Below are 24,612 nucleotides of genomic sequence, written 5' to 3' on the forward strand. Positions count from 1 at the left end.
TTAGAGTTGTAATCAAATCTGTGTCAAAAGGAAAACTCTTATCCTTAAAGTAAAAAATTTTAAATGGTATAATGAAGGTACGTAGCTCAAGAAAATAAAACAAATAATAAAATCAAGAGTAGAGAAACAATGGTTAGGATGCAATTTTTAAAATGTGCAAATTAATGAAGTTACAAACAGAAAAACTAAAGAATGACAGTATCTATAAGTTGTCAAACTCTCCTTGGTGTCACACCTCCTGCTCAGTGTTCTGAATATCTTATTGAGTAACAGTCCTTTGAGGTTGACACTTAGCTCCATTTTACAGAAGGAACTAAGAGATAGGAAAGAAATGCCAAGGTCAAACAGAAAGTAAATAGTGGAGGTAGAATTTAAGCTAGTTCTACTTGATAAGTGCTCTTAATAAATAAATTATAATGTTTATAATATACAGATCTAAGGCAAATTATTTAAAGATATCATTGAAATAGAAAAGTTTCTGGATAGATTTTGAACCAAAATCTTTTGGCTGTCCCCAACCCCCATATATATGCTTTATCTCTTCTTTTACCTTTAGCATTAAGGAAATATTTAAGTATTTCTGAATAAGCAGGGGGAGAGAATTAAGCAGTAGATTATGGAGAAGTCATGATCTGCAAAGATCTGTAATGTAGGCGTAGGTGTGATTATCTTAGAGGAATGAGGGAATTAGGGACAGCTGATTCCTCTCTGCCTCATCTGCTGGAGAACTGGAGCTTGCCAGCACTTGCAGTTGAGCAAATAGGTTGGGGAAGAGATCCTGAAAATGTAGCTGTCTGCTAAATCAATTACAACAAATTGCTGTGCCTCCCAACAAACTATGCTCTCCCCACCAGCTAGTTCCAAGCTTTACTATGAAGGCAAAGGAAATAAGATACCCTATAAGAATCCTGGCAAAAATTACTACCTATGTTGGAAGAGAGCGATAAGGTCCTTATATTGCTTGAGATGTAATTATGTAAAGTAATTTTATAAATGTTAATAATATCTTATAAAATAAGCAGGGAACCAGCAATCCAGCAGAAAAGGAAAGGGGGAAGGAAATGTTGGGGATGATAAAACTCAGTCAATGTATAAGAAAGAATGAAAAGAAAAAGTGGGCAAAAATGAGACTGAAAAAGTCAGACAAAGAGAAAACATGTAATTAGATGTTAGCAGTAATCAATATGGGTCAGAATTCACAATATATTACACGGATTAAATTTCTAACTAAAAGATTAATATAATGAGGCTGCATAAAGAAACAAAATCCAGCTATACACTGTGTATAAAGAACTCCCTATGTTATAAGGAAATAAATATTGAAACACAAAGGGTAGAAAATGCATGCCAGAAAAATAATAACAAAACGGAATCTACTTTGGCTTAATTAATAACACAAAGCAATTAACTTTGCGGGAAAATGATATTATAAGTATAGTGTAAAAAATAATGAGTACATTCAATTAATGGTGATTAATAAGTACAAAGTTTCTAATGCAACGGATCACATGACTCCAAAATACAAAAGTGAAAATTTGACATAAATATGAAAATGGAAAAAAAAACTTAGCATTTTCTGATTAAAGAGTTTAAAAAACTAATAAAATACATATAATAATAACAACGCAATTAGAACACAATTAGAAATGATCTAACAAATATAATTAGAACATTGTATGCAACAATTTGAGAGTTCATATTCTTCTCAAACACAATTAGAATCATTATTTTTTAAAAGGCGATGTTCAAGGTTCTACTTTAATAGTTTTAAGAGACAATTTAGAATAGAAACAAAATATATTAAGAGTGCATATATATTAAAAGAGAACCTAAGTCAATAGCAAGATATAGCACATTCTTAAAAACTATAAAAATCAATTTAACAGAGGTCACACATGCGTCATCATAGTACTTGATAAGATAATTTTAAAATTTATGTGGAACAACAACAACAAAAGGCCATGAATAGACCAAGTACTCTTGAAGGGGCAAAAATAAAATGGTTAGCTTAGTTTTAAATTTTTGGGTTTATCATGAAAATAGAGGTCCAATTTGTTAGAGACAAATTAGGGAAATCATACATGTTATGTAAGGCTTCACTTTTCTAATCAACACAGGAAACCTAAAAGCTATAAAAGATAAAGAAATCATACTTGGCTATATAAAATTTAAAAATTTTATAAGACAAAAGTTAGGATAAAAGTTGGGATACAAAAATAAATAGAAAGAATGTTTGAAACTTGGATATCAAATAAAAGATTACTATCTCTACTATTAAAAATGTGCAAATTGATTACAAAATTAAACCCAAGCCAGTATATAAACAAAAAAAGTATGAAAAAAATCACAAATAGCAAAACCAAATGACCATTCAACATACGATATCAAATGGTGTGTTAATCCACTTTTGAATTCATAATGACATATCACTATGCATCCAGCTTATTACCAAAAAATAAAGAATACAATACCTTCTACATTTGGTGGAGATGGTGGGGGTGGTTCTGGGAACTATTCCGAATAACTGAAAAACAACAGTTTTTAAAAATAATGTTTTACTCATACGCTTAAAATTTATATCAAAGTATTGTACAAATGCCTACGTTAAGCATCAAAATGTCATAGCATCTGCATCCATAACAACCACCACATGGGACCACAAAGAAAAATAGTTGAAGATAGATCCTAAGAACAAACACTTTAATACACTCCCATCATTTTAAGTCAAATCAAGTTAGATAGGGAAGAATATACTGATACTTAACAGCACATAAATCTAATTCCGATATATTGTATTGCATTTTTTGAAAGCAAGGATTCAACATTCTTTTCTACATGCAGAATTTAAACAATGATTATCTTGCATATGGAACATTCGAACAATGATTATCTACTTCCCCACAAAAAAAGCTTCAATAAACATTCTACAATCTCAATAGAATAATAAAACTATACATAGATAATAAATCAGATATTAAAAAAAGGATGCTACACATGAAAATTAAAAAACAAGACAACAACATCAACAAAACTCTTCTTCAAACAACTCCTGGGGTCAGAAGCAATTCAAACTCCAATTTCACCTGGGATGTAACTGAAGTAATTATCATGAGCCTAACTGATAATTCTGAATTTTTATATTAAATTAAAAATAAAAATTAACATTTTCAGCATATAGTTCAAAAGGTAGGGAAAGAGCACACAATAAGGAAAGAAGATGGAATAAAAATTAAATAACAAAAATTAATCTATTAGCAGTAAAATACTATAACACTTGGTTATTGATCTTAAAGCCAATTCTCTGAATAAAATATTAAATAAATCCCAAGAGTTCTTATTATAAGGACAAGAAAATTTTTTTCTCTTTGTTTTTTGTATCTATATGAGGTGATGGCTATTCACTGAACTTACTGTGGTATTCATTTCATGATGCACGTAAGTCATATCATCATGCTTTATGTCAGCTATGCCTCAATAAAATGAGAAAAAATAAAATAAAATAAGCAGCTATAGTAATCAGAAATAAGGAAGAATATATGACATATATATACAATTATAATGGGAAAATAGCCATTGGTATATTGGATATTTAAAGAAACTTAGGAATAACTTTGCTCAGAACTATAAAGATGAATTTGAGGTCAACTTTGCTCAAAACTATGAACATAAATTTGATGTCCTGAATGAAGAAGACAATTTAGTGTGACCATACATTACTGTAAATACTCCTAGTGCTTATAAAAGCACTGAATGAGTAAATAGTTCATTGAAAAAAAAGAGAAATGTGTCCAAAAACCCTCAAAAACTCCAAAGTCCAGATAGTACAATGGGGAATTTAAATTTTAAGGGACAGAAGTTTCCAGACATATTAAAATTGTTCCCGAAAACAAAGAGAAAGATTTTTTTAAAGCTTGCATATCATAATGCCCTATTTCTTCAAAGATGATGCAAAAAAAGAAAAACAATAAACTAACTGATTAACATACAAACAAAAATACCACCTATTAGCAAACATAAACCAGCAACATGTTAACAGTAAAAACTAACAAGGACTAGTTTTTCCATCTTCAGGAATGCAAAATCTTTTGCTATTTGATTAAGAAAATATATAGAGTAATATATACCACTCATACTATTATTATAGATATTAGGTAACATCCATTTATAATGACATAAAATCATTAACAAAATATGAATATTTCCATACCAAAAATTATTAGAAAAATGTGATAGTGAGAAGGCAGACAAGTAAATGTGAAACAACGGAATGCACTTAAATGTTATAAAAATTTAGTATACGGTAGAGGGTCAGGAAGTAGATTTGATAAGTCAATGACAGTTATCGGGTGCAAAAAAAATAAACTTGAATCCATATTCATTCCAAACGGAAAACAACTTTAAAGACAGAAAATAGATTCATGAGAATGACAGGAGAAACCAAGTGAAGATTGCTTTACCAACAATTAGTGAATGGACCTTCCTAACTATAACCAAATTATGTGACACTGAAAATAGACGTGTATTTCTACGTGCAAATTTTTGACTCCACCAAAATTTTAAAAAATCCTCTAAGAAAACAAACCACCACTAGAAAGACATTTTATTGAATAGGGAAAGATATTTGCAGCACATAACTTGGCTAAATATATAATTATAAAAAGCTATTTTGAAGAAAATAAACAGCACAATAGAAGAACAAGCAAGAGAGTAAGTAAAGAGCACAAGGAAAAGTAGATACAAGCAGCTTTGAGACAGAAGAAAAGATGTTAGGCCTTCTGATAACATATAAAACAGTGAGAAAAAAATCACTGAGGTATGATTTTCCCCCTATCAGATGGGCAAAGATGCCAGCATTGGATAACATTATGTCAGCAGGATGGGGAATAAGAGTGGCTGCCATTTGCTGCTGGTGGGATTGCAAAGTGCATTGTGGGCAGATATTTTATCTTCTCAAATAGTTTATTTCTTAGAATAACAAATACCCTTTAAATCAGGAAAACCCCATTGTGGAGTGTTAAGTTTATTCATAAATTTTGAAATGACACATGAACACCTCAGGAAAAGTCAAGACAAAGTAGTGACTATTTCGCATAGACTGCATACAGCCCCAGAAAAGACAGAGGGAAATGAAGAGAAAATTCGAAGAAATCAGTTCTGAAAATATTGCTAGAGGAAAATGCTAAAATTAAGATTACTCTGTATGGTAATCATTTTATACAAAAATACAAATATCTAGCTAGCTAGTTAGCTCTCCTTGCATGCACTTAAAATATCTCTTAAAAAAAAAAAAAACATGAAAGGATGATAGGATTTGGTTCAGTAGTGTGGAAAAACTGAGTGGTTAGGGTCTGAGGTGGGAATTTCAAACCACCCCTCACTGAGATGGGAGGAAGTGTTGTCATAATATATCTTGTTTGAACCTCTGAATTTTGTGGTGTTACCTCATTAACATGAGGAAAAGGAATTTGTTAAAAGATTTTATCAATCATTTCCTTTTTTTCTAAATTGATTGCTAATTAAATCTAACACAGATGGCCCCCATTAAAGATTATCATTTATCAGAGGGAGATGTGATTAAGGAAGAAGAGTCAAAGGGCTGCAACATCGTTGCCTTTCAAGATGGCGGAAGAAGGCCAGAAGCCAAAGGAGTGCGAGTGGCTTCAGGAACTGGAAAAGAATACATTCCAGACACCTTAATGGAGGACACAGCCTGGTACCAACTGACCCGAAGACTCCTTACCTAACCAGGATGATCTGCTTTATACTACAGAAGAGGAAAGGCCAGTCGCTAAACCTGTGTAAGGATCAGCTATAAAATGAGAGCAATACCAAACTCAAAACGGCTGAGATTATGGTTTCTGAACGTCGGCGCTGTTGCTGTCTTGGACTGGGTCATTCTTGGGTGCAAGGGCTACTCTGCGTCGTAGGATGTTTATCCTGGCCTTGGCCCACTAGATGCCAGTAACACTGCCCCCTACCCCCGGTTGTGATGAACAGAAATATTTCCAGACAAAATTGCTCCTGGTTAAGAATCACTGCTCCAGTCTATTCCGCACCACAGAAATTTACTGACAGAACTCATCTCTTTCCTGGTTTTGAAATAAGAAGTGTGAAATTGACCTGCTCCCCAGCAGTGGACCCTGGCCAAGTAGGGCAGCAGCAGGAGTGCCTCCTGGCAAGGTTTGTCCTGCACATCTGCACAGCAGCTGGACTGAGCTTCTCCTGGCTCGGTCAGGATGGCACCTGCAGGGCGGCCTCCTTGGCCCCTTGTATTCAAAGCCCAGCACTCCAGGGGCAGAACTCATGGTAGGCAGAACAGGCTGGCACCAAAGTGCGGCTAGCAGATTTAGGAAATGAAAAATACAGGATGTCCAGTTACATTTGAATTTTAGATAAACACAAATAATTTTTTGGTATAAGTACGTCCCATGCAACCCTCCATGGGAGCAACGTTCCCCTTGTATCTGGGTGCCGTAGAGAATGTTCCTTGAACATGGGGCAGGATTGTGTTACCAGAAAAAAAAAAAAAAAAAAAAAAAACCCAGGTCAGCACCAGACTCTGTAGGGTCCCACTGCTGGCAATGGAAAGGAAGCATTGACGTTCCACCTGAAAACCCTCAGAAAAGTGTTTCCAAGAGAGTGTCCCCAGATGATTAGGCTCCTGGGGACGCTGCAGAGTGCGAGCACCTGTGACACGCCGTGCACACTAGGTGGCTGCTAGAGTGTCCCAGGGCACATCAGCAGGTTAAAGTCTGAAGAAATCCTCCCATAAGGAGGCCTGTTAGATTTTGCCTAAACCAGGCTTCCCCAAACTTCTCTGAGAATTTTTCTTGCCTAGGAGATCTTACCAGAATATACTCAGGCATTTAATGTCAATGCAGATAACTCACAGAGTAGCAGACATTTGACAAATATTTGTTATTCATATGTAGGATGCTAGGCCAAGGGCCTGGGATATAGAAGTTTGCCTTTCTTTTGTAATTCTTCAATCAGTTGTAAATATTTAATTAACTATAATTATTTGTGTAGTGTCTAACTCCCCCAGTGAAAGTTTCATGAGATCATGCCCCTCTTACCATCCTACAGCCATCCCCTAACAGTTCCTGGCCCATTGAAGATGCTCAACAAATACTAGTTGAATAGAGGAAAAATATAGTCTTTGTCCTTTGAGAAATTCCCATCTGATACAGTGGTTCTCATGGGACTGCAGAGTGAAATCATGGAAGTTTTAAAAGGATACAGGCATCTGGTCCCTACCACTGAAAGACTATATCAAGATTGGGAGATATTGCTTTATAGACAAAGGTGAGGGCTGAGACACTGCCCCACACTCCTCAGGAAACGCACACCCACAGTCACCCTTTGGATTAGACTCCTTGGGTGAGCTCTCTACTTTGTCTGTCAAGGCCAGCAAGTCTGGGCCTAGGCTGGGCCGCTAAGAGGCCTCAGGAGAAAAGCTAGGTACTCACCCGAGGGCAACAAACTTTTCAAGAGACAGGGATAGAGCTTATTTAGGACAAAAACCTAAACTCCTAGAATATGTTGGTATAATGGATATGGAGTGGGTGACATTTTGAGAAGGCATTTAACATTGCTTTGGGACCCATAGCTGGACTCCAACCTTATTTCAGCTCTAACGGGTCTCTTCCTCCCATGAGCTCCTTGCCTCTCACAATTTTAGTTCTTGATTTTTCCTGAGACAGAACAAATGCGTGTTGCAGCCCCAAATAGGTTTGTGGCCTCCCTGAGTCTCACTTCCCATCACTGCCCCTCATTTTAATTGGTGGCAAACCATCTGCCTGGGGAAGCCTTTCCAGGGAATACTTTCCAGACACACACACACACGCGCACACACACACACACACACACACACACACACACACACACACACACACACACACACACACAGAGCTACAGAATTTCCACTTACATGGGGTTATTCTAAAAGCTGACTATTTGGTTTCTACAGAATGCTTTTAACAAGACTTACGTCTAAACATAATTGCATCTCATATCAAGAATATTGGATACTCAGACATCTGAACTTGGTGTATTAGGAGCTGGTTTGTTATATATATAGTGCCAAAAAACATACTTTTCAGGGCTTTTAGGTATTGTTTTGCACTGAATTTTAGTGGGGATGTGTAACTTCTTTCTTTACCGACATGTGTATGTCATTTTGCAAGTATCCATTCAGCAATGTACTGAAACATGCTAAATTACCACCTTAAAAAAAAAAAAAGATTATCATTTAATGGTATGTTATGCATTTAATTTTAACAAAACTATGCCCCTACTATTTCACTTGCTCTATTCCTAAAAATTAACATGCAAATTGGAACACAAGGTAAAACAGCAACTGCAGATGTTAGACTGACATAAGGAGATCCAGAATCTCTTTGGGCCATATGAGGCAGAGGGCAAGCATGCTGACCTCCACATCTCAGAGCTGACTCACTACACTGAGGAGTCAACCAAGCCTCCTGACCTCTAACCTAGTGAGTTTCGTAGTCAGAGACCCTGAGACAGGAGGTGGAGAAGAGCTGAACCTGAAAGCTCAGGAATCCTTCAGGCAGTGGAAGTTTAAGCATGAGAAATTAGAGTCAGAGTTGGAGAAAAAAAATCTGAAATTCCTCATCAGCTAAAAGACAATAATAATTAGGTGTAAAAGCTATATTCCTAAGAATGGTTTTTTGTTTGTTTGTTTGTTTGTTTGTTTTTTGTAGTGACAATTCATCCATCCTTTGGGCAAACACTTGAGCACCAAAGACTTTACATTTTGCTATTTCAAGGTAAAATATGATACAAAGATGTTTTAAAGCCTTTTTAATAGCTTAACATTCTATTTTTCAGAGTTGGCCCTTAAAATATATATCTCTGCCTCAGAGTTTAGCTATTATTTCCCTAAATTGATTTTATTCTTTAATACTCCAATGGAGGAAAAATCATTAAATCTTCCTTACATCAAATGACTCTTCTCTCAGTGCATGTATTTTTTTCCAGTTTATTTTTCATTCTTGATGTAAATATACTAGTCTACAGCAAGCACTAGGTTGCCAACTTAAGATAGTTGGACTTAATGATTTTTCAGCCTTGCCATATGTGAAAGCTATACACATCCAGCAGAAACTATGTTTCGAATTTCAAATTTTGATCTTTTCCCAGGCTAGCAATCTGCAGTAAGATACTCTCTCGATCCTGGGTGGGGTCACAGAGCCATGGCTCCCAGTCAGTCATGGGATTTCAAGGGTAAACAACCTATATATACACTTACAACCATTCTGTACCCATATCACTATTCTTTTTTTTTTTTTTTTACTTTCAGTACAGTATTCAATAAATTACCTGAGATATTCAATGCTTTATTATAAAATAGGCTTTGTATTAGATGATTAGATGATTTTGCCTACCTGTAGGCTAATGTAAGTGTTCTGAGCACATTTAAGGCAGGCTAGGCTAAGATATGATGTTTGGTAGATTAGCTGTATTAAATGCATTTTTGATTTAGGATCTTTCCAATTTACAATGGGTTTTATTGGGAGATAACCTCATTGTAAGTCAAGGATGACCTGTAGTTGTTTTGGGAGATGTGTTCTTTGCTTTCCACACCATGTGAATTAATATAAAGTATACCAATCTGGGATGTAATGTGTTAGGAAAATTATATTTATTGTTAACCTAAGAAATATTTTATAAACATGTACATGTGTGAGCCCAGTATTTTGTATATTGAGAAGCAAGTGTTAATTACTGAAAGGCAGGCAGCTGTGAAAATATTTTCCTCCTATGATCAAGAGTTCTCTTCACATCACTGATTTATTTGTAAAGATAAAAAGGAACTCAAAATCCGTATCAGATGGGATTCAACTGGATGTGGTTAAAGCTAAAAACAAAACATACTTCATAAATACATTGTTTCAAGGGCACACTTGAAAGTAACAGAGGTAACTTCCCTAGGATTTACTTCTGTGATTCATTTTATAAATTGAGTTCTAAGCTTCTTAGCATACAATACTGCATCCTTTTCTCAGAAAACAGGGGTTTGTTTTTAACATATGGACTTCTTTTGTATTTAATTTTGAATGTATAAAATCCTTTCTCAGGGTCTTATTTTCATGAGTATACTTATGTAGTGTTAAAACACTCAAGGGATAAAAAATTAATTCCTATTTTACTCAGGTTTTCTTTTCTAAATATGGGGCTTCTGAATGAGAAGATAAATATTATGAAAGGAACTGATGTGATGGAAGTCCATAGGTTATAAGTCCAGATAATTTTGCCAGCTGTATGACTAATCTTTACCCAACCCTCCAACTGCAATTTCTCCATCTTAGAGCGGAGATAAAAATACTATATCAATATACATCAGTACACATTATAGATACAAATATATCTATGTCAATTTACCTAGTGTGTTAGAAACTAAAAATGAAAGTTTTAAAAAGTAGAGCCTAATCTATACTTGTCTACATGACACATATTTATTGAATGCCAGTTATATGCTGGGCACATTATTATAATGGTCATTACTAATTTTTTGTGTAAATTAATATATATATTAGACAAGACACTTTTTAAAAAGTAATATCTGTGAGAATTCCTTTGGACAAGCTGGGGATTTGCTTTGTTGAGAATTCTTACAAACATCAATTATTTTTAAGCAAATAAAATATTTAAGCTATTAAAATTCAAGGTAAAGTACTGGAGGTTTGAAGATTAGTTGAATTGCAATCACTCCAGAAAAGATATATTGGAGAGAAAGGGCAAATTGGAAGTAGTAAATATGGTAACTGTTGAAGAAATAGGCAGCAAATGGAGGTTGGACTGAAATATTAAGCGCTGATTGTGGGAAACATTGTAGGAGGTAATGCATTTCTTTTAGATATAATTTAAAAATAGCTCAAACTAGAGAAGAACAGTGGGTAAATTTCAGTATTCTTGAAGGAGTTCCATACAATGGAATATACATGCAGATTTAACAGTAATAAGTTTAGTAAGCTATTAACAACATACACAGATTTTTAGCATGGAAGGATGGGATTCCCCATTGATTGAACCAAGTATGCCGAGAAGGAGATTATGATGTAAAATATCAACCATTTTCTTCACCACAATATAAGTTAACCTTAATATTGTAACACATTTTAAGTAATTTTAGCCTTAGTATCAGAAAATAAAAAGGAGTAATACATAAAAATCATAAAACTGTACATGTTGAATATGTACAAAACATTTTATACAGCGAAAATATATAGAAAATTAAAACACTAGTACACTGCATATATGTGCACTGTGTATGTGTAATAAACTTTCCTCTGTATCCATCAACGATGAATATTAACAAATATTTTGTCTAATTCACATATTGTAACACAATAACATGATAACACAGTAACTTTATAAAGATTCCATTTCCTAAAATACAGGTAGAAATTATCCTAATATAAATTAGAGTAGAAGATATTCCTTCAGATTAAGCTCTTGGAAGGTTTCCTTCTGTGATTATAATAGATGTAGAATATTCTCCAGTCAAAGAGTGTGTAACTGATTATCTCTACATGTGGAATTAAAAACAACCCAGTTTACATTTGCAAATCTTTATATGTCACCCCCTTAAATTTCACACTTTAATATCCACTGAATTATTTTCAAAACTAATTTGAGGATATAGATAAAAATGAAACTTTTCTGATACTAACCTTATTCTTGGACAAGGTCAGGGTTATCACTGTGTGCTACTTTCTCCCTCAAATTCTACAACTCTTTCCAAATTGTCTTTACTTCTCCCAAGATGCTTGTTATTTTTTTTGTGAGATGCTCTTTATAGTAAACAATTGATGGAATGTCCATGACCACATTTGCAACATAAATTTTCCTTTCTCTGCTAAAGAATCTATCCAAAAAGAGAAGTTCTTTAAAACAAATATCTCTAATCTGTTTAATTATTATAATAAAAATAACCATAGCAAAATAAACATTTCTAACTCACCCCTAGTTTTGATTATAAAATATATTAACAATATAACAATTTGGTATCCACTTTGAAGTATAATGCTATACAATTTAGAAATAAACTTTAGTTTCCCAGTTTTCTTAATAAATAGTTCATTATTTACTTAAAATGGCCTCTGAAACTCTGTGATTCAAAGATGCCAAGTATTAAATTTTAGTTTGAAAGTATTTAAGAGTATGTATGAAAATCTCTTTAAAGAGATTTAGTAAATTCAATAGGCAAAATGAATGACTGCAAAATAAAGAGCTTAAAATGCACATTTAATGATTAATTTTAGTTACTTCTCCATAGCTATATTTTATATGTCATTTTGTGGATACTCAGCAATTCATTTTGGTGTAGTCATTTATTGGTAATTATCTCAATTCATCAAAGTGGAAGTTCAGATTGGTTCTAAAGAGTACTTCATTTATGTAGAATTTGACTAAGTCAAGAGGTAGCATTCTTGCACTATGGTGATTATAAGCCACATTGTGTCATATGTTTATGAAGAACTGTGTCATGGCTGAAGTTTTATAAATGATTATCCCCACATGTGAAATTCTATGCAACATGAAGTGGAGTGAGCAGAGTATAGGGGGACTTATTATCTGGTGATAGGGACAGGTGTATGAATATTACTCTTTTAAGGACCCTCTACAGATTATCAGGTGTATTTTAACACATTTTACCGACATATTCCACACAGTAGAAGTATATGGCAGTTTTGCCTTAGGAAATCACAAATTTTGATCTTTGGAATCTCATTCTTGAGTCTTTTTGAATGGTTAGAATAAGATAGCCCTGGGATTACCAGTATAAATAATGCAGTAGTGTAAAATAGGAAGTACACACTATTAAAGACTTTTCAAAATGATTTTTTCAGGTGTTACTCATTCAAGGAGATATTGTCTTCCTAAAATTCAGTACGATCTATATTGAACTGCCCCTGATTTTACCATTTGTGAGTAACTCCCCATCCTACTCACCCTCAAAGGTTACGTATCAACATATTGATAGTAATCAACATTTTATAGTCGATAGTAATATGAGCATCAACATATTGATAATGGGCTTCCCTGGTGGCGCAGTGGTTAAGAATCCACCTGACAATGCAGGGGACACGGTTTCGAGCCCTGGTCCGGGAAGATCCCACATGCCATGGAGCAACTAAGCCCGTGGGCCACAACTACTGAACCTGTGCTCTAGAGCCTGCGAGCCACAACTACTGAAGCCTGCATGCCTAGAGCCCGTGTTCCACAACAAGAGAAGCCACTGCAATGAGAAGCCTGTGCACTGAAAAGAACAGTAGACCCCGTTCTCTGCAACTAGAGAAAGCCCACACACAGCAACAAAGACCCAACACAGTCAATAAATAAATAAATAAATATATATAAAATAAAAAATAAAACATTGATAGTAATAAATTGCATCCTTTTGAATAGAATAGGAATCTATGAGTCTACACCAATGTACATAGACAAGTTAATTATAAATGGAGAAAGAGGAAAGTTCTTCAAAATCAAATGTTAACTAATAAGTGTAGAAGGAATGATTGAAATAGTAAACCTCCATTTGTCAATCATCATAGTAATAATTAACTCAAACATCAATGGACGCTAAAACTAGTATGTAAAAGTTAGATGAGCGATAGGATATTTGCATAGTCTCAAAGCACTTTCCAGCAGAATTTGTATAATAATTATAAAGGGGGAAAGAGCAATGTTACACTAGATAAAGCTAGCACACACCCTTCACTAAGTAATCAAACTCAATACCCCCAGGAAAGTGACAGATTGACATGCAATGAGGACACAGCATTCCTTCTATGATGTTCTTGCCAAAAAATATATACCGTAATCTCATCATGAGGAAATATCAAACTCAAACTGAGGAAGATTTTACAAAATGACTGGCCTATATTATTCAAAAATCTAAGATCAGGAAGATCAAAGAAGCCCTGAGAATTATTTCAGAATGAAGAAGACCAAAGAAACATGGTGATCATTGCAAGGAATGATTGAGATTAGATTATTGGGACAGTTGGTGAACTTCAATGGGATGTCTTGGTGAAGGATTTTGGGCACTAAAACTTTGCACTGTCCCTGCAGTGTTTTACTAAGTTTAAAATTACATGAAAACAAAGAGGAAAATATTGCACTGATACAACAGTGACTCCTAGCTTCTTGGAAGGTATATTATTAAAATAAAATTGTGGTAATGATTAGGGACTTATTGTTATTTATATGTCAGTGCTTTATTATGCATACTTCTGTGCTAACATAAAGTAAGTGTTCTAACTTCTTTAGATTAACAGACATACTAGCTGAGGAAAGTTAGAATTTTTCTCTGATTAACACAAAGCTGAGAATCTAAAGGAAAATGTATTAAATTCATTTCTGCCAAGGGCTTTTTAATGAAAGTCCTTGGCAGAAATGACTCTGCCATCACAATGCTATCACAGTGCTATCAGATGTATGTCTGGTATATATGACAAATACTTGATTAAATATTCAAACATCATCGCCCAAATAATTTTCTATCATGACAGCAGTCTTTTCAAAAGCATAGATATTATTATATTACGTGTGAAGTAGAGTCTGAGACAGATAACCTGATGCTACATAGTGTCATTGCTTTAATTTTGATGTTGAGATGAGAGAGGTTCTTTAACACAAATTCAAAATCATCTTTTATGGCAAATACATATAACCCTTCCTCACATATCCAGGAGCTCATCAGTAATCAACTTTAAGATAAATGTGAAATTGTAAGTAAGTTTCCATACTGCCTTTTTATGGACTATCTCAGGTATAGGAATCTATAACAACTTAAAAAAGACAACAAAATTTGTGTGTGTGTTTATTATATAATAATCTTTACTCCATGAAATTTTACTCAGATCACAATGAAATGTATTTTATTCACCATGTCAGGAGAAGAATCACCACAGCATAACAACTTTCATGTTATGTTCATTCAAATTTGTTAGGACTGGAAAGGAAAGGAAAGAGGTTTTCTATGCAGTTGTAATTAGTTTTTCAATTTCAGTAAAACCAAATGAGATTATATTAGTTATATGAAAACACCTGAGTTCTGGTATACAAGTCTTGTTTTCAAGATTAAGTGTAGGTGGGAAGTTATTTAAAGAATATCATTATTTTGTGTACTCTACCAAAAATAATGAATAAAGGGAAATGTAGCAATTTATCTTTGGAAATCCAAACTGCCCACTTCTTGTTAAAGTCTAAGATTAACATCTGGCAAAGGAAACTCATAATCACAAATTCTAGTTACCCCTTCCCTTACTTTTATAAGTACGTTGTAAGCAAATGTGAGGTGTTCATTTAGAGAATATCTCAGTTATTTACAATAACGAGAGTGTACATTTTTAAAATTGCCTAAATATGATGCTTTAGAGGGCCAGGACAGGGAGGGTGGGAGGGAGTGGATATATGTATAAATACAGCTCACTCACTTTGGTGTACCTTAAAAGCTGGTACAAGAGTGTAAAGCAATTATATTCCAATAAAGAGCTTAAAAATTTTAAAAATAAATAAAATTCCCTATATAGTCACAGTAGTGGGCTTCCATGATTAAAGACAATGCTACAATTTGATTGGATTATTTTAATTTTCTCCTGAGTAAATGGAAGGACACCATTTCATCAGGCCTTTATCAACTAGATGGGGCCAAGTGGTGAGTTACAGGCAGTGTAATATGGGCAGAAGTGTCATAGTACATGTCTACTCCTGGACCTAAAACATCATACATGATTCCACTTTATCCCTTTATTTTCAATGGCAGGATGGCAAGTTCCTAAGTGGCCATAATACTGAGAAAATGGAACAGATTTTCTTTCTTAATTTACCCCTTGAAGGAGGGTGGCCCAGGAGAGTTGTATGACCAAGAACATCCATACTGGACTGAAAAATAAACTCAAATGATGTTAATCCATTGATACTTGGGACTATTTGTTACATAGCTCATCTATCTGACAAATATAGTTTTCTGCTTGAATCATACGATAATGTGGAGACAAGTGGTATGTAAGTGTGTGTGCATGCATGTGTAAAAGTGGGTCAAGTTATACAAATTTCTCATTGATTGTGAAATACTGAGTAAATGGATTTCCCTCACATTTTTGCAGATCCTTTTATAAGAAAGGCATGCATTACAAGTAAAAAATTCCAATTGTGATTTATTTTTGAAAGGAAGCTGAATTCAACACAGATTTGGCTCAGCTTTCTCACCATCTACATTGATCATCCCATGTAATCAATGCTCACTAAAGTTCATAATAATGGCTTTGAGAGGGTACAAGCTGCTTCACCTTTGGGCCAAGATTTTATCTTAGTGACAAATTACGAAAATGTTAAGTCTAATGGACCAAATATTATTTTCAAATATTAGTGCCCACATAAAGCATACAGAGATTGACATGTGGAGGGTGAGGGTTGGCAAGCCCCTCTCACACTGATCATTCAGAGAACAATTTCAGATCTCCTGCAACACTAACAGAATGGACACCTATTACTTAGAATGCTTGGCAGTACAGAGAGCATGTTACAGGAATCATCTGATTGAATTCTCACGATCAACCTAAGAAATGAGAACTCTAATTATTATCCCTAGTTTACAGATTAAGAACAAGAATCAAGAAGCCACTATTCTGAGACTGTCCTGGAAGGAGCTTTCCTTTATTCCTCAAGGTGGCCTCAATTCTTCCCTCTGTGTCTGTTAAGTAGTAAATACCTAGAAGTTATTCTTCGAAGGGCTAAATAAATGAAAAGCTAAATAAGCAAGAATTCCTTCTATGTTTTCTGATTCTAAAGTGTGTGCCAACAGCACTGAAATCTTCAAGTGGGGAACTTCCATGGTATTTTAGCTGTATACCTTTCCTGAGGCTCTCACTTTGCTTTATCTTTCCATCCCCAATAAATAATAACCCAATATACGCCCTATAATGACTGAATAACCTATTTCTACTAAACCGAGGAAACTGAAAACCAAATGCATTCTTATGAACCTGTTGTCAATTCACAATGGAGCAACCCCCAACTCACTGATAAAATAAGCCAGTGCCATGCAGTTTACAAGATGAATCTTGTCTCTGCAAACCCCCTTACCCAAACCCAGCCCCTTGAGGCTATGGATTATATTCTAACAGTAAAAGATCAAAGTAAGAAAAATTAAAAGCTGACCTCAGCTGCCAGTTCCAAAAATCAATGTTCACTCCCACCCACTCTCAAAATGCTGCTTCAGCCAGGCAAAGAGAAATGGTGATCTCAGTGGAACCTTCAAGATTAAAAGAATACTATATTGTGTGAGTTAATCAATAGCTTTCAAGGGGGGGAAGTCATTCAGCTGAGTTCTAAGCAGGATTTTTTTTCCCATCAAAGTTTCAAGAAAGGAGTTTGGGATTTGTAAGTATAAGTTATATTTTAAAAGCAGCCTTTTAAAGCTTTTGGCATTCAGTGGCTTCTTTTGCTGATAATTGGGGGGGAAAGTAGGATGTTTACACTTCTTAATCTCTTTCACCTATTTCATTCTTCCAGGTATAAAATAAATGTCATGGGGATATAATGTACACATAGCAAACACAGTCAATAATATATCAGCAGCTTTGTATGGTGATGGGTGTTAATTGGTCTTACTGCAGTGATCATTTCATAATGTACGAAGCTATCATATCGCTATGTTGTGTATCTGAAGCTAACATAATACTGTATACTACTCAGTTATTACTCAATAAAAAAATTATTTTTAAAAGTTTCCCAACTCTATTTGTTTAGGAAAAAAGAAAAGAAGCAGGATGTATCCTCAGTAATTGGGGGACAGTGGAAGGAATTGCTATTGGTATTAAAACTAGTAGGTATATTACTGTGACCTAGATATGGGGAATCATGGGTTTAAGATCAGGAAGTAAATTCTTTGATGCATGAAAATTATTCATGTTCAATTTAGTTTTGAGGATAACTTCATTTTTAACATTGCCATTCTTTTTACAAAATATGAAATGGTCTATAGCCCAATTCTCATCCGGTGAATTCAACATCCATTTATTTAAAGTGTCTTATTTTCCTTGCATTAGGATTAGATGGGGGTCTATTCCTATCTAAATGTTAAATTGCACCAGAAGGTGAACTGTTCAATTCAACTGGACAAAACTTGTCAGTCAGCTTCTATGTGAAGGCAGAACTTAAAATTTATCTTGATTTTGAGAATTTACAGATGTTATCTAATTTAACTCTTGTGATAATGCCCTATGAGATAGATATTGGTATTCTCTCTGTCTCTGTCTCTCTCTTTCTCTCTGTCTCTGTCTCTGTCTCTCTCCCCCCTCCCATTAGTTTAAGTTCAGAAAAGTGAAACTCTGAGACATTAATTATTGAGGGAATCATTACTCAGGGTTGTCTATCTGATTCCAAAGCTACCAGTTTATTTTTCTCTCTTTAAAAAAATGAGGTTTCATTTTATTAGACCTCTGTCCAGGGAGCTGCTCCTTATAGGATGACATTGAGACAAATTGTCCAATATGCTTTGGGGGAGTAGCTTCCCTTAAATATAACTGATTCAATCCTCCTCTTATGAATAAAAAGCAAATGGTTTAAATCAAGATGCAGCAGAAAATTATGAAAATTGTCTGGAGTTTTTTTACTTGCCCAACCTTTTGTGAATATGCTGCTATTTGTTATCATGGATATAAAATGTGTAAGTTGTATCTCCATGTCTCATGAATGGTGACCCAAACTCTTACTCAACCCTGTCTCCTATCATTTCTTTAAGCAGTATTCATGGATGTAATCGGACTTGCTCCTGCACAGAAATTCCTATAGATTCCATGGCTTTTCTGTTCTTTCATAATAGATACACATATGGCTTATAATCGTCTTAGTTCATCTCAGTTGAGGAAATGGAACGCTCACTCCAAGATAATAATCAATACTATGAACTCGATTTAGCATAAAATCTTTCTCCCTTTGAGACTAGAGCTTGACTGATGGTGAGAAACTGCTGAGTGACGTAGGCAGACTTGACAGAGTTTTACATTCAGCTTCTTTGCATTGACCATCCCCTCTGCTTCCTCCTTCACAAAAACTAACTGGCTAGTCCTCCTGTCATTGCCTTCACATTCTCTGGATCTGGCAAAAGTTTTTTAAAAGTTTCCTGCTTTGGATACTCTCTCTTGCAGGTATCTAATTTTTCTTCATGGAGCTGAGGCCTTAACTTCATCCTTTTGTTGTTTTGGTGTTTATTTGTGGTTTTGTTTTGTTTGGTTTTGTTCTAAGCTTTGCAGGGGATTCTAATGTGTACCTAGAGTTGAGAAATACTAACATGGTACAATTCCCTAGTTAAAAACAATAGCAACAAACAAACTTTGTTTAACAAAAGTTAACTATGTCATGCCAGATTTTTATGCAGGTATCTCATTTTGGATGGAGGCATCTCCATGTTTTTAATAAAGGTGTTCACTCACTTGGAACAGTTTCCTTTGCTCTAGGCATCTGGTAGTTACCTGCAGCTTCTTTGGGCTGAGATTTCCCCACCCATCTGGGCAGCCTTCTTGGACATGACATAAAGCTGTTGCTCCCCAGATTGTTCTCCCCAACATGGCACACACCTGAATCATGGGAAACACAGATCTTTTGCTCCAATACTCTGGAGTATCAGGTCAGTCCTAGGGTTTTAGTACTCTCCTGTCTCTGCCCTTACAGGCACCCATGGGCCAGAGTGACCCCAGTGCAGGTAGAATAGCTGGAGCTCTGGAGACACCCTCTGCCCTTTAACCCTGAGCTGAAAGAAGGAGTAGCACTCACTTCTCTTTCAGGAAAGATGGAACAGAACTAATGGCAAACTAACTAAGAGCAAATTAACCAACTGCAAAACATCCTCTTTAAAACACTTAACCCTCTGATTTTTAAAATGTTATTTGAATGAGAAAGGTGTATTCCAGAGTCATGAAATAAGTTTTTAGACATGTCCATTAAAACTTGATGCACGTAGATTTACTCATTTTGGATTCTTAAAACTCAGGCTGGAAAGATTGAATTTGAGCAAGTGATGATTTTCACTTTTTGTAGAGATATTATAGCCAGCCATAGAAACCAGGGTGCTGGGGCTTCCCTGGTGGCACAGTGGTTAAGAATTCTCCTGCTAATGCAAGAGATAAGGGTTTGAGCCCTGGGCTGGGAAGATCCCACATACCACGGAGCAACTAAGCTCATGTGCCACAACTACTGAGCCTGTGTTCTAGAGCCCGCAAGCCACAACTATTGACCCCATGTGCCACAACTACTGAAGCCCGTGCGCCTAGAGCCCAGGTGCCACAACAAAAGAAGCCACCACAATGAGAAGCCCATGCACCACAATAAAGAGTAGCCCCTCTGCTTGCTGCAACTAGAGAAAGACCATGTGCAGCAATGAAGACCCAACACAGCCAATAAATAAATTTATTAATTAAAAAAATAATTCTGGGGAGGAAAAAAGATGGCAGCGAAGTAGAGGGACGTGGACTGAATCTCTCTCCACAGATGCATTGGGAATGCACGGAAGGATGCAGTAACTCCCACAGAGAACCAGCTGAACACCAGCAGACGGCCTCGGACACCAGAAAGGACCGCGGGGAGCCCGACATAACCGGTAGGGAGGCATCTATGACGGCTCAAAGAGGGTGAAGCGGCGGAGCTGTGGCAGACGGGAGGGAGTGAGAAACATATGGAGGGTCCGCAGCGCAGCTCAGCGTTCCCAGACCAAGACGTCGATCCGTGGCTGAGCGGAGGGTCCGGGAGCGGGAGCGTGGGAACCGGAGAGCTGGTTCAGGGGGAGAAACATTGTTGCCGGTAGGGTGACGGACCGAGAGGACAGGAGGGAGGAGGTCTGCGGAGAGGAGTGCCCGTCCCTGAGAGCTGCCCGGCCATGATGGCGGCTGGAAGCTGCAGGCTCACGGGCAGGGGGGAGGAGCCGTGCGCAGAGCCTCTCTCTCTCTTTTGGGGCCTCTGCAACAGGCAGTGGAGAGATGCCCGCGGGCCACCTAAGGCGCTCAGGGATAACAAGCACCCTCAGGCACTCAGGCGGGGCTAAATTAAAACCCCTTGCAATGCCAACAGCAGGGAGGCTGCCGAGAGAAAAAAACAAACAAACAACAACAGCAACAAAAAAAAAAACCCCGAGAGAGGCCCAACTCTAAGACTTTCTGTTTATGCCTGAGCCACCAGCGCCCTCTGCAACAGGCACCTCCAAGCCCGACTGAAACAACAGTGCGCCACTGCTCACTCCCTCCCAGGAGAAGGAGCCACTATTGTACCCTCTCCCTCCCCACACACCGTCGCTTGCAGACGAACAATAAAGGAACCTCTGCTGGTCACAGAATAATACAAAAAAACCCAAGGCAAGGAGAAGGACACTTACAGCTGAGACGCTAAGGAAACAGAAATAGTAGTATCAATACCTATTAAACTGGTCCATTCTGCGATCAGTGCTGGATTTTTTTTTTTTTCTTTCTCTCTCTCTTTTTTTTTTTTTTTTTTTTTATTAAATACGATCTTAGCCCTAAGGGATCTACAAGTTTTATAACATAATTTTTTAATGACATTTTTTATTCTTTTTTTTTTTTGCCTTTTTATATACTTCTATATCTAGCTAAGTTTTTGGTACTACGGACAATATATCTCTCATACTTTCCTTTCATCCCTATCTTTTATACATTTCTATTCCTTTCTTTTTATTTGCATATTTCCAACCACATTACGCTCTTCTGTTCCCCTTTCTTCCAGCCTTTTTAAGTTTATTTTATCTTAACATACTTATAAGCAACACTAATAGGTCTGCTCAGACTCCTGGCTCTATTCTCCAGATGACGCACTGCCTTGGTATTTAATATTAGGCTTTTGTCTTTATCTTAGTTCTTAGTACAGTTGTCTAATTACATTCTGAGAATCTCCATTCTCTCTGGTGGTATTCTGGCTCTTTTCTATATTTGATCCTAGCTTACAAAATCTCCCTGGATTGATGTTTGTATGTGTAAGGTGTTATTTGTTTGTTTGTTTGCTTTTGCTTTTGTCTCTGATTTGTTCTGTTTCAGTTGTCAATTTCTGTTGGGTTTCTCTTTGAATATCTGATAGCACGCTGGGGTTCTGTCAGGTCTTTCTAGAGCCTTATGTCCTAACGGATTCAGTAATTGTGTGTCTTATACATGTATGTGTTTCCTAGACTTAATATTCGTTTAATCCAATACTTGGACATTAGTCTGAGGCTTGGACAGTCTTCTATAAACACCTCTATCGCCAGGACAAGCAACCCCAAAAGTTTGGACAACCATGAGGAAACAAAGAAACACCATGCAGGCAAAGGAGCAGGAAAAAAACCCACAAGACCAAATAAATGAGGAGAAAATAGGAAAAATGCTTGAAAAAGGATTCAGAGTAATGATAGTAAAAATGATACAAAATCTCGATAACAAAATAGAGAAAGTACAAGAAACAGTTCATAAGAACTCAGAAAAACAAACAGCAATGGATAACAAAATAACTGAAATTAAAAATACTCTAGCTGCTATAACCAGCAGAATGACTGAGGCAGAAGAACGAATAAGTGAGTTGGAAGATAGAATGGGGGAAATAACTGCCACAGAGCAGGAAAAAGAAAAAAGAATAAAAACAATAGAGGACAGTCTCAGAGACCTCAGTGATAACATTAAGCGTACCAACATTCGAATTATAGGCATCCCAGAAGAGGAAGAATACAAGAAAGGGTCTGAGAAAATATTTGAAGAGGTGATAGTGGAAAACTTCCCCAACATGGGAAAGGAAATAATTCACCAAGTCCAAGAAGCACAGAGAGTCCCATACAGAATAAACCCAAGGAGAAATACACCAAGACACATATTAATCAAACTAACGACAATTAAACACAAAGAAAAAATATTAAAAGCAGCAAGAGAAAAGCAACACACAACATATAAGGGAAAACCCATCAGGATCACAGCTGACCTTTCTACAGAAACTCTGCAGGCCAGAAGGGAATGGCAGGATATACTGAAAGCCCTGAAAGAGAGAAACCTACAGCCAAGAATACTCTACCCAGCAAGAATCTCATTCAGATTTGAGGGAGAAATCAAAAGCTTTCCAGACAAGCAAAAGTTAAGAGAATTCAGCACCACCAAACCATCCTTACAACAAGTGCTAAAGGAACTTCTCTAAGCAGGACACACAAGAAAAGGAAAACACCTACAAATACAAACCCAAAACAATTCAGAAAATGGTAATTGGAACACACATGTCAATAATCACTTTAAATGTCAATGGATTAAATGCTCCAACCAAAAGACACAGACTGGCTGAATGGATACAAAAAGAAGACCCTTCTGTATGCCGCCTACAAGAAACCCACTTCAGACCAAGGGATACATATAGACTGAAAGTGAAGGGATGGAAAAAGATATTCCATGCAAATGGAAGTCAAAAGAAAGCTGGAGTAGCAATACTCATATCAGACAAATTAGACTTGAAAGTAAAGACTATTAAAAGAGACAAGGAAGGACACTACATAATGATCAAGGGATCCATTCAAGAAGAGCATATCACAATGGTAAATATCTATTCCCCCCCATATAGGAGCACCTCAATACATAAGGCAAATGCTAACAGCTATAAAAGGGGACATCGACAGTAACACAATAATAGTGGGAGACTTGAACACCCCACTTACATCAATGGACAGATCATCCAAACAGAAAATAAATAGACACACAAGCTTTAAATGACACATTAGACCATCTTGACTTCATTGATATTTATAGGACATTCCATCCAAAAACGACAGACTACACTTTCTTCTCAAGTGCACACGGAACATTTTCCAGGATAGATCACATCTTGGGTCACAAATCAAACCTTGGCAAATTCAAGAAAATTGAAATCATATCAAGCATCTTCTCAGACCACAACGCCATGAGACTAGATATCAATTACAGGAAAAAAACTGCAAAAAAGACAAACACATGGAGGCTAAACAACTCACTCTTAAACAACCAAGGAATCACTACAGAAATCAAAGAGGAAATCAAAAAATGTCTAGAAACAAATGACAACGAAAACACAACAACCCAAAACCTATGGGACACTGCAAAAGCAGTTCTAAGAGGGAAGTTTATAGCAATACAGTCCTACCTTAAGAAACAAGAAAATGATCGAATAAACAACCTAACCTTACACCTAAAACAACTAGAGAAAGAAGAACAAAGAAACCCCAAAGTGAGCAGAAGGAAAGAAATCATAAAGATCAGAGCAGAAATAAATGAAAAAGAAAGGAACGAAACCATAGCAAAAATAAATAAAACTAAAAGCTGGTTCTTTGAGAAGATTAACAAAATTGATAAACCATTAGCCAGACTCATCAAGAAAAAAAGGGAGAAGATGCAAATCAACAGAATTAGAAATGGAAAAGGAGAAGTAACAACGGACACCTCAGAAATACAAAAGATCATGAGAGACTGCTACAATCAACTATATGCCAATCAATTGGATAACTTGGAAGAAATGGATACATTCTTAGAAAAATACAATCTTCCAAGACTGAACCAGGAAGAAATAGAAACCATGAACAGACCAATCACAAGT

At 36.0% G+C, this 24,612-nt stretch overlaps 1 protein-coding gene across 1 annotated transcript in view; it reads left to right on the forward strand.

The window, feature by feature from the left end:
* Window positions 1-5,531: 5,531 nt before the first annotated feature.
* The window catches only part of NCAM2 (neural cell adhesion molecule 2), a 551,377-nt gene continuing 532,296 nt past the window's right edge, over window positions 5,532-24,612 (forward strand). The window contains exons 1-2 of the mRNA XM_057696426.1: window positions 5,532-5,713; window positions 6,132-6,306. Coding sequence (XP_057552409.1) covers window positions 5,532-5,713; window positions 6,132-6,306 — 357 coding nt within the window. The remainder of the gene's footprint in view (window positions 5,714-6,131; window positions 6,307-24,612) is intronic.

Source organism: Hippopotamus amphibius, chromosome 10, assembly GCF_030028045.1.
Source record: "Hippopotamus amphibius kiboko isolate mHipAmp2 chromosome 10, mHipAmp2.hap2, whole genome shotgun sequence".
Classification (NCBI taxonomy): domain Eukaryota; kingdom Metazoa; phylum Chordata; class Mammalia; order Artiodactyla; family Hippopotamidae; genus Hippopotamus; species Hippopotamus amphibius.